Consider the following 10922-nt stretch of genomic DNA (forward strand, 5'->3'; position numbering starts at 1 on the left):
GCCCCACTCCAGCACCAGGCCTACCTGGAGCCCATAGGAGGATCAGGCTCAGAGGCCCGGCCCCAGGCCCCTCGGGGGTAGTGCCAGCCCCGCTCCAGCGCCAGGCCTACCTGGAACCTGTAGGGGGAGTCGTCGGCCCGGAGCACCAGGCTGCGGGGGTCCTTCAGGGGGTAGATGTAGCCATGCTTCACAAGGAGGTTGCCAAGATGCAGGGACTCTGCAGGAGAGAGCGTAAGAAGGCAGCTCCCTTCTGCCCCACACTGGGCCTGCGCCTCCCACCTGCACTAGAGCCTCTTCCATCCCCATGTGGTGCCTCAGTTTCCCTGAAATCCCCCTTCAGGTGTGTAGTGAAACCCGGGCATGCCGCTGGCTCAAGTGCCCCCATGTCACCAGAGCTCAGCAGTATTGAGCCAGCATTGCTCTGCGGGGCTCCTCACAGCCATTGCAGGGAGGAGCCCCGCACCCCAGGTGGGGGTTGCAGGCATAGCCTCCTCCCTGACCTCTCAGCTGCTCACAGAACACTCACAGGGCAGCCCAGATGGGGGCTCTGCAACTGCTGGCTCTCCCCCGCGGCGAGCTGTGCCCAGGCCACTGCCCAGGCCGCATGTTGTCCCCCACTTAGCTCTCTGCATATCACTGCACCTGGCCCAGCCCCAACGTAGGGCAGCTGGGAGCTCTGACCCCAGCTGGCTGGGCAGCTGCCTGGTGGTGCAGCCATGAGGAGCTGCTGGGAGGGTGAACCCTGCCTGCTGACATGGGGCGTGCCCGGCCCCCTGAGAGCCAGACCAACCCAGAACCATCTCCTGCTGGCCGTGCTGCTCTGGCAGGGGTGGGAAGGCTGGAGTACAGGGGGGCGGGGACCAGGAACGTAGAACAGGACTTCCCTTAGAGGGCAGGGTTGGCTATAGGGGAGAGTGGGGCCCTCCGAATGCTGGGAGGTCAGATACAGCCTACCAGGGAGCTGGCCGGAAACTGTCAGTGCTGGCGGCTCTCAGCTGGGGGCTGAGGTGCTGAGTAGCCCATTTCCATTGGCTCCTATCCCTGTCCCAGGGACAGCATATGCCTGGTTGGGGACAAAAGGGGTATCCCTCTGGGCACCAGGACTCCAGCACTGTCTACCCTCCCTCCCTGCCTCCGGGCCCAGAGCCCAGCTCACCGCCGTGTGGGCTCGCCCTCTGCTCTTGCGCCGTGGGGAAGGAGGGAACACAAACCCCACTGAGCAGGCAAAGCCAGGCAGCACAGAGAGGTCAGGGGACATCAAACTCCACTGGGCCTGCTGTGCCCCCACCCTGCTGCTAAGCCAGCTGCCTTCAGTAGGCAGCTGACTCTGGGTACAACTGCTGGTCTAGCAGCCACGTGGTCTGAGGTGTTCAAATTGCTTGGGCCAGATCCTTTCTTTGCTGGGAAATCTCTCCCTGCTGCTGCGGCCCTAGGACTGCAGACGGGGATTCGTAGCACTCGCTTCCCCCTCAGAGCTGGAGCCAGCCTCAGACCCCAATCGGCAGCCCCCAGCCACAGCTCTCTTGGAGGGGGGCTGACTGTCAGGCCAGGGCAACACTGAGGGGGAGTCGCTGCCCACGGCGGCAGTAAAACGGGCCCCACACACTGCGCTGGCGGGGACGATTCTGTGCCCTCAGCACCAGGCTGGAGACAGAGATTCATATCCCAGTGGGGTGGACATGCCTGCCTCACTGCTGCACACGGCAGGCAGCCACCTTACCCGACTCCTGAAGTGGCTGCAGTTTAAGTCCAATGAGTGTTACTGGGCATCTCTCTCTCTCAGTCCACTTTTAGGTCAATGTGCCCACAGCTAAGCAGTCCTGGAGGTTCTGAGGATGGGCACCACCAGGAAGATGGTCCTGCAGGCAGACTATGGGAGCCATATCACCCCACGGCACCCTGACTTTGGTGGCTCATTCTTGGTCTTCACGCTGGGTGAATTGCACCTCTGCACCCTTTGCATTGCAGCCCCTTCCCTGTGCTCTGGGGCTCAGACCCGGCAGCAGCAGGCGGAGAGCTGCCCACCCCACAGGCTCCAGGAGAGGCCTGGCTGGGCCAGCCCTGGGGCAGGCTAACGCTACACTAGCGAGGTTCATTCCCATGCCCCTCGCTGTGCGCCTGGCAGCAGACCGGGCTCCCTGGGGAGAAGAGGGGAGCGGCTCGGGCAAGCATCCTGACGAGGCAGCGTGGTGATACAGGGGCCAGACTGGGGCCTGGAATTGCCTTGGCCCAGCAGGGGAGTTGGCAGAGCTCACGTTTACAGGTCCTGCAAACCAAGTGAGCTGGTCTCATCTGCCCCCTGTCCCCTGCAGGGCTATGGTCTCCGAATACCTGTCCTGTGGTGGCGAGGGGCCTGACACCCACGGCACAGAGCCTGTCAGGGCGGGGGACACTCACCCTCCTCAGAGATGGCGTACTTCTGGATGAGCCACTCCACGATGTCGTTACCTGGGGGACAGGAGCGCCCGGCATTAGGGGGCGAGCTGTCTCAGACAGGAGACTAGGCCGGCTGGCGTCCCTGTCCTGGGCCAGCTGAGCTGGGCGGGCACCAGTGCAGGCACAGCCAGGCACTATCATGCAGGAGGTAAGGGGTGCCCAGCCTGGGGGGTGGGGGGAGCTGCGAACACAGGGGACAGCGAGTCAGAAGTGAGGGGCATTGACACAATCCCCATATCTGCGTATAAAGGTGACACGGGTGTGGGGCAGGGGCAAGGAGGCTACGAGGGGGCAAGCCCAGGGGGTGAGGTGGGGGTGGGGCAGCGGCGGTGATGCAGTAGTGGGGCAGGGATTGGGGTAGGGGGGTGGCAAAGAGGGTAGGTGAGGGCACAGCTGAGAGAGTAATGCGAGAGTGGGGGGGGCAGACCAAGGGGGTGACATGGGGGCAGGGCAGGGTCATAGCTGCAGGGCTGACACATGGGTGGGGTGGGGACAGGGGAGTAACACAGGGATGAGGCAGTCAGGGCCGGGGGTGATGGGGACTGACGGGAGGTCAGGGCCAAGGGAGTGACAGGTGCGTGAGGAAGGGGGTTGGGGCCAGGGGCTGATGTGGGGGTGGGGCAGTCAGGGCCAGATAGGGGAGGGGAAGGGCTGCTGGCTTCCTTGTCCCTGCCTGTGCGGGACCCCACGCAGTCCCAGCCGCTCTGCTCTGTGCCTGCCAGGCCAGCAGCAGTGAGTGCACCAGGGCCCAGCCCAGCAACAGAGCCAGCTCCCCAGTCAGCTCTCTGCCCACACCAGGCTGCCTGGGAGCCTCCAACCCCCAGCCTTCCCAAGGGCTGCTCCTTGGGGCCTGGGCTCTCAGGTCCACAGTGCAGCTTGGGGGGCTGGGAGCAGCAACACACTGTGCACACCCCCACCATGCACGGCGTGTGTACTCACAGCGATCAGCACACACACAGTGCGCACACAAAGACCCAGGCACCAGTGTGCGCTCACAGCGATCACTACACACACAGTGCACACCCCCACCATGCACGCCGTGTGAGCTCACAGCGATCAGCACACACACAGTGCGCACACAAAGACCCAGGCACCAGTGTGCGCTCACAGCCATCACCACACACACAGTGCACACCTTCCACCATGCACGCCGTGTGAGCTCACAGCGATCACCACACACACAGTGTGCGCCTCCCACCATGCACGCCGTGTGAGCTCACAGCGATCAGCACACACACAGTGCGCACACACAGACCCAGGCACCAGTGTGCGCTCACAGCCATCACCACACACACAGTGCGCGCCTCCCACCATGCACGCCGTGTGAGCTCACAGCGATCACCACACACATAGTGCGCGCCTCCCACCATGCACGCCGTGTGAGCTCACAGCGATCACCACACACACAGTGCGCGCCTCCCACCATGCACGCCATGTGAGCTCACAGCGATCACCACACACACAGTGCGCGCCTCCCACCATGCACGCCGTGTGAGCTCACAGCGATCACCACACACACAGTGCGCGCCTCCCACCATGCACGCCGTGTGAGCTCACAGCGATCACCACACACACAGTGCGCACACACAGACCCAGGCACCAGTGTGCGCTCACAGCCATCACCACACACACAGTGCGCGCCTCCCACCATGCACGCCGTGTGAGCTCACAGCGATCACCACACACACAGTGCGCGCCTCCCACCATGCACGCCGTGTGAGCTCACAGCGATCACCACACACAAAGTGCGCGCCTCCCACCATGCACGCCGTGTGAGCTCACAGCGATCACCACACACACAGTGCGCGCCTCCCACCATGCACGCCGTGTGAGCTCACAGCGATCACCACACACACAGTGCGCGCCTCCCACCATGTACGCCGTGTGAGCTCACAGCGATCACCACACACACAGTGCGCGCCTCCCACCATGCACGCCGTGTGAGCTCACAGCGATCACCACACACACACACACCCCATATACATGGTGTACACACCCATGGGCAGCCCCAAGACAGTGAACACACACACACTGTACACTTACAGTGACAAGCACATGCCATAGTGCTTGCACACTCCACACACATCACACAGCCTCCCCTCCCCAACCACCCATGCCTCAAACAGTGTGCAAGCACTTCAACCCCCCTCCACCTCACACGCACTCAGAGCCCTTGCCCAGAGGATGGCAGTGGAGGAGGAAGCTGCAGTGCAAGGCACACTCATTACACTAGCACTCCTGCATGCTCTCAGATCCAGGGCATGGCGCATACGCGGTGAACAATGGCAGGGTCTCCCCACCGAGTCACCACTGCCTGGATCTGACCGGCTCAGGCCGGGCTGGGGCGAGTGGAGGGGATGGCACAACTGGAGGGGCAGGTGACTGACAGCTCCAGGGGCACAAGAGCCACATGCAGGGAGGGGGCAAGTGGCAAGCCTGGCAGCACTCACCGGTCATGGCGTGTGGGATAACTGTTATCAGCAGGCGCTGGTTTCTCATCTTGATGCCCATGTCCGGATCCTGCATGCTCACGATCACGCGTTCCATCTGGGGGAGAGAGCAGCGGAAACGCTGGGTTGGGGACAGCAGACTACTCCCCTCCACACACAACCACGAGCATTCTAGACCCTCTGCCGGTGGGGCAGTGCAGGGCAGAGACAAGAAGGGAACGTGGGGCCTTGTGAGCAGCACAATTCAGATCGGACAAATACCGGGGGATGCACAACGGAGGGAATAACCTGAGCTGCTCCCTGTGACCTGCAGACCCCAGCCCGTGCATTGGCTCATGGAAATAATCCTAGGCATCGCTGAGGGTGGCTCCATGGAGAAAAAGCCAAACCAGGGGCACGGGGCATGGGATGGGGAAGGATGCAAGGAGCATTGTAACGTCTGTACATAAATCAGTGATGCAGCCTCGTCCGGACACTGTGTGCAGCACCGGTCCCACAGTTTAACACAGGATACGGCAGAGCTCCAGGGGTGCAGAGAAGGGCAATGAAAAGGATCAGAGGCAGGGGAAAACGAGGAGCAATTGAAACAATTGGGACTGTTCCACTGGAGAGGGGATGGGTAAGAGTCTGTTATCCTGTCCTCTATCAGATACTGACTGCTCTAGAGGTGGTAGATTGGGAGCGTCTCTTCTCCCTGCCTCGTAACAGAAGGGAAATCCAGTGTCACTGAAAGGGAACAAATCCAACAATGATCAAAGGAAATGTCCTTCACACAACACAGCCTGTGTAACTCACTGCCATAAGATGCTATTGAGGCCAAGAGCTCTGTAGCATTCCAACAGGGACTGGGTGTTTCTCTGGATAACAGGACCCTCCAGGGTTATAACAAGACAGACTAAAATAACTCAGAGTTTTGGCAGAGCTACAAGCCCTCCTGCTTCTTGGCAGGGGCCACTCGAGGATCGGGTCACTCAGGAGGAGACTTTCCCAGGGGCGGGCTAGCCCAGAATTCCCTGCTGGGGGTTCTTGCGCCTCTTGGGAGCGGCTGACACTGCCCAAGGAGACTGCATGGGAGGGGTCCTGCTCGATGCAGCCAGGCTGCTCCTTCCACAAGTCAGGCAAAAAACTCCAGTGATGCCAAGTGAATACAGACTAGCTGACCTCAGGTAGGTGACCCAGGGACCCTTGGCAGATGGCACCAGGGGAACATAGGGGTTTACAGAGATCCCAGGGGTTGATATATGTAAAATAGGTCACAGGGTGGCATGGAAGTCTCTACCAAGAACCCACTGACCTCTAAAGCGGGGATTGCTGCAACCCTCTTGGAAAATATTTCAGGCTGTGATAACCCCACTCCACACCATGCCACCCTTACTTCTGCGCTGCTGCTGGTGGCAGCGCTGCCTTCAGGGGCTGCTCATGCCAGGGGACGCTCGGAGGGCTGGAACGTGTCTATCGCGAACCTGCCCAGGGCCAGTGGGCACTATGTAGGCTGGGAGAGGAGGATGTGTGTTGTCTGTGGCTGGTGGAGTCAGGGAGCTGAGCCCTGGCTTGCACAGACAAGACTTTTTCATGCTCAGGACAAGTGACAGCAAGGTGCCTCACAGTCCTGGGTACCCCCAGGAAGCATCACACCGACCAGCTCAGAGCCTGTGCAGACACTGCCCGAACCCCAGGGGCCCCTAACCTCGGGCAGGCAGAGACTGGCCCTTGGGCTGTGCTGTGTGGACACTGCCTGACGCCTAGGGATCCGCTCAGTCTGTGCTGCGCGGACACTGACCTTTGGCCAAGCCCCACGCAGGATTTGTTTTCAGCAGCAATCCAGCTCCCATTGGATTTCCGGCTGCCACCAGCACAGGCTGGGGGAGTGTGCGGGGGTGGCACTTTTCGAGTGTCCCTGCTCCACTGTGAAGCTAGCCAGCAGAAATAACAATCTCCCTCCCCGGAAATAATTCCTGTCCTGCTTTGAGGGGGACAAAATAAACACACAACCCGGGCTGCAGAGTACATGGGGACAGGCAGCCCTACCCCAGCCCATGGGAACAGAGGAGCATATGGGATGCAATCTGGTTTTGAATTGGACTGAACAAATCCTCATTAAGGCAATGCAGGGCCCTGGGCACAGTCCTGGGGTGCCTCCCCGCAACCATGCTCTGGCCCCACTCTCCCTTGGGATGGCAGCCGAGGTCAGAGCTCAGATGAATGGGCAGGTCCCAGCTCTTACAGCTGTTATTTCAGGCTCTCTGCAGACTCAGACAGGCAGCACTTGGCTCATCTTTTCAAGCTTTCCTTGCATCCACAAGGGCTGAAGATCTCATTTTTTGCTGAGAGCTGGTGGGATACCAAGGTTCCAAGAGCAGGACTCCAGCCAGGGCTATAGTGCCTGGGCCTCAATCCCAGCTTCTTACCAGCTCATGGACCTCGAGCTGAGAGGCAGGGCGCTGCCCTGGCATCTCGGGGAGGGGGGGCAGGACAGAGGCAGGACATTGCCCTGGCATCCCAGGGGGAGGAGGACAGAGGCAGGGAGCCGCCCTGGCATCCCGGGGGTGGTGCAGGACAGAGGCAGGGCGCCGCCCTGGCATCCCGGGGGGAGGGGCAGGACAGAGGCAGGGCGCCGCCCTGGCGTCCCGGGGAGGGGGGATGCAGGACAGAGGCAGGGCGCTGCCCTGGCGTCCCGGGGGGGAGGGGGGGATGCAGGACAGAGGCAGGGCGCTGCCCTGGCGTCCCGGGGGGGAGGGGGGGATGCAGGACAGAGGCAGGGCGCTGCCCTGGCGTCCCGGGGGGGAGGGGGGGATGCAGGACAGAGGCAGGGCGCTGCCCTGGCGTCCCGGGGGGGAGGGGGGGATGCAGGACAGAGGCAGGGCGCTGCCCTGGCGTCCCGGGGGGGAGGGGGGATGCAGGACAGAGGCAGGGCGCTGCCCTGGCGTCCCGGGGGGGAGGAGGGATGCAGGACAGAGGCAGGGCGCTGCCCTGGCGTCCCGGGGGGGGGGATGCAGGACAGAGGCAGGGCGCTGCCCTGGCGTCCCGGGGGGGAGGGGGGGATGCAGGACAGAGGCAGGGCGCTGCCCTGGCGTCCCGGGGGGGAGGGGGGATGCAGGACAGAGGCAGGGCGCTGCCCTGGCGTCCCGGGGGGGGGGGATGCAGGACAGAGGCAGGGCGCTGCCCTGGCGTCCCGGGGGGGGGGGATGCAGGACAGAGGCAGGGCGCTGCCCTGGCGTCCCGGGGGGGGGATGCAGGACAGAGGCAGGGCGCTGCCCTGGCGTCCCGGGGGGGGGGGGAAGATGCAGGACAGAGGCAGGGCGCTGCCCTGGCATCGTGGGGGGGGATGCAGGACAGAGGCAGGGTGCTGCCCTGGCATCGCGGGGGGGGATGCAGGGCGCTGCCCTGGCATCCCGGGGGGGGGGATACAGGACAGAGGCAGGGCGCTACCCTGGCGTCCCGGGGGGGGGGGATGCAGGACAGAGGCAGGGCGCTGCCCTGGCGTCCCGGAGGGGGGGAAGATGCAGGACAGAGGCAGGGCGCTGCCCTGGCGTCCCGGGGGGGGGGAAGATGCAGGACAGAGGCAGGGCGCTGCCCTGGCGTCCCGGGGGGGGGGAAGATGCAGGACAGAGGCAGGGCGCTGCCCTGGCGTCCCGGGGGGGGGGAAGATGCAGGACAGAGGCAGGGCGCTGCCCTGGCGTCCCGGGGGGGGGGAAGATGCAGGACAGAGGCAGGGCGCTGCCCTGGCGTCCCGGGGGGGGGGAAGATGCAGGACAGAGGCAGGGCGCTGCCCTGGCGTCCCGGGGGGGGGGATGCAGGACAGAGGCAGGGCGCTGCCCTGGCGTCCCGGAGGGGGGGAAGATGCAGGACAGAGGCAGGGCGCTGCCCTGGCGTCCCGGGGGGGGGGGATGCAGGACAGAGGCAGGGCGCTGCCCTGGCGTCCCGGGGGGGGGGGATGCAGGACAGAGGCAGGGCACTGTCCTGGCATCGTGGGGGGGGATGCAGGACAGAGGCAGGGTGCTGCCCTGGCATCGCGGGGGGGGATGCAGGGCGCTGCCCTGGCATCCGGGGGGGGGGGATACAGGACAGAGGCAGGGCGCTGCCCTGGTATCGCGAGGGGAGCAGGACCGAGGCAGGGCGCTGCCCTGGCAGCCCGGGGGGGGGGGCAGGACCGAGGCAGGGCGCTGCCCTGGCAGCCCGGGGGGGGGGGGCAGGACCGAGGCAGGGCGCTGCCCTGGCAGCCCGGGGGGGGGGGCAGGACCGAGGCAGGGCGCTGCCCTGGCAGCCCGGGGGGGGGGGGGCAGGACCGAGGCAGGGCGCTGCCCTGGCAGCCCGGGGGGGGGGGGGCAGGACCGAGGCAGGGCGCTGCCCTGGCAGCCCGGGGGGGGGGGCAGGACCGAGGCAGGGCGCTGCCCTGGCAGCCCGGGGGGGGGGGCAGGACCGAGGCAGGGCGCTGCCCTGGCAGCCCGGGGGGGGGGGCAGGACCGAGGCAGGGCGCTGCCCTGGCAGCCCGGGGGGGGGGGGGCAGGACCGAGGCAAGGCGCTGCCCTGGCAGCCCGGGGGGGGGGCAGGACCGAGGCAGGGCGCTGCCCTGGCAGCCCGGGGGGGGGGGCAGGACCGAGGCAGGGCGCTGCCCTGGCAGCCCGGGGGGGGGCAGGACCGAGGCAGGGCGCTGCCCTGGCAGCCCGGGGGGGGGGGGCAGGACAGAGGCAGTGCCAGCCCGAGGGCACCGGCCGGGGATGCGGGACACTGAGCCCCACTGCCCAGGCGGCGGGAGGGCAGGACGGTACCCGGGTACCCGCCCCCGCCCGGCTGTCCGCAGACTCGGGCACACGCCGCCACCCGCCGCAGTCCGGGGGCCGGGCCTGGGCACCGCGGGGCTGCCCGGCTGCAGAGGGGGCGGGGCGGCCCCGGGGGCCCGAGCCTGAGCCCCGCTCACCTTGGCCAGGCCGGGCATCTGCAGGCGGCGCAGGGCGGCGATGGTCATGGCCGGGCGGGCTCCGGGGCGGCTCTGCCGGCAGCGGCCTCGGGCCTCTCTGCTGCCCCCGCCGGCCGCCAGCCCGCCCGGAGCCCGCCGCGCTTAACCCCCTCGACCCCGCTGGCCGGCCCCGCCCTCGAGCTCCTCCGCGCCCCCCCCCGAGCCCCTCATCCCCCCCGCCCCTCGCGCCTCTCCCCTTCCTAGTGCCCCCCAGGCCCCAGCCCCTACCCCATCCCCTCCCACCTCCGCTCCACCACCCCCCGCCGGCCCCGCCCCCGAGCCCCCACACCCCTCCCCTTCCTACTGCCCTGGACCCCCCCAGCACCCCTGGCTGCCTCCCTCTCCCACCCTGCCGGTACCGCTCAGTCCCGCCCCGCTGCCCCCCCTCACTCACATCCTGTCCAGAGCGTTTATTTACCCTCTGCATGAGCGAGTCCGGCCTGCCCCGGGGTTAGGTCCCCTGCAGGGAGTGAAATAAGCTGCCTGGAAGTGGCACAATCCAACCCTGCCAGGGGGCTGCCACCCAGACAGGGCTGCTGGGGCATGGAGGATGCAGCCAGCAAAGTAGGCACTGTGCACTGGGGCACATCCACCCCCACAGCCGTCTTCCCCAGATGGTGCCATCTCTGGGCAAAGGGCCCAGGCAGGGAGTCAGCCAATCCCCCCTCCATGCATGGAGGTCTGGCTGAGCTGGAGCATTGCTGGTCTACTCACAGGATCCTCTGCTCTGAGCCCAGGGAGCCTATTTCCACTGGGATCCTTGAGCCTAGCCATTGCCCCAGAGATGCAGGGGGTGGGCCTCCAGCCCTGCTCCCAGCAGGCTGCTACACACCCCTGCACCTTGGCAGGCTTGCCCCATATCCCAGCTGGCAGGGCAGTGAGGGGGCTCTGACCCACACCCCGTGGTAGAGCCCAGTTGGCTGCAGAAGCTTCTCTCAGTGAGGGAGGGATGGTCCTTAATCCCACATTGCCTGGCTCTGGTACCTGGCTTTGGGCATTAGCTGGGCAGTATGGCAAGCCAGCTACAAAGCAGCTGATCAATAGGCTCCTTCTGCAGCAGGTGAGGCACTCACCAGCTG

General features: G+C 65.6%; 1 protein-coding gene across 4 annotated transcripts in view; it reads right to left on the reverse strand.

Moving 5' to 3' along the window:
• The window catches only part of RGS11 (regulator of G protein signaling 11), a 29575-nt gene extending 19690 nt beyond the window's left edge, over positions 1 to 9885 (reverse strand). For 2 of the 4 annotated variants that reach the window (XM_050968336.1, XM_050968335.1), the window contains exons 1-4: positions 9805 to 9885; positions 4887 to 4983; positions 2398 to 2448; positions 111 to 217 (exon numbers count right to left, since the gene is read on the reverse strand). In XM_050968336.1, the coding sequence (XP_050824293.1) occupies positions 111 to 217; positions 2398 to 2448; positions 4887 to 4983; positions 9805 to 9852 (303 nt within the window). In that variant the 5' untranslated portion in view covers positions 9853 to 9885. Of the gene's footprint in view, positions 1 to 110; positions 218 to 2397; positions 2449 to 4886; positions 4984 to 6666; positions 6847 to 9804 lie in introns of those variants that run through there. The other 2 variants (XM_050968337.1, XM_050968339.1) reach the window with 2 other exon arrangements.
• Positions 9886 to 10922: the final 1037 nt, after the last annotated feature.

The sequence above is a fragment of the Gopherus flavomarginatus genome, chromosome 9, assembly GCF_025201925.1.
Source record: "Gopherus flavomarginatus isolate rGopFla2 chromosome 9, rGopFla2.mat.asm, whole genome shotgun sequence".
NCBI classification, from domain to species: domain Eukaryota; kingdom Metazoa; phylum Chordata; order Testudines; family Testudinidae; genus Gopherus; species Gopherus flavomarginatus.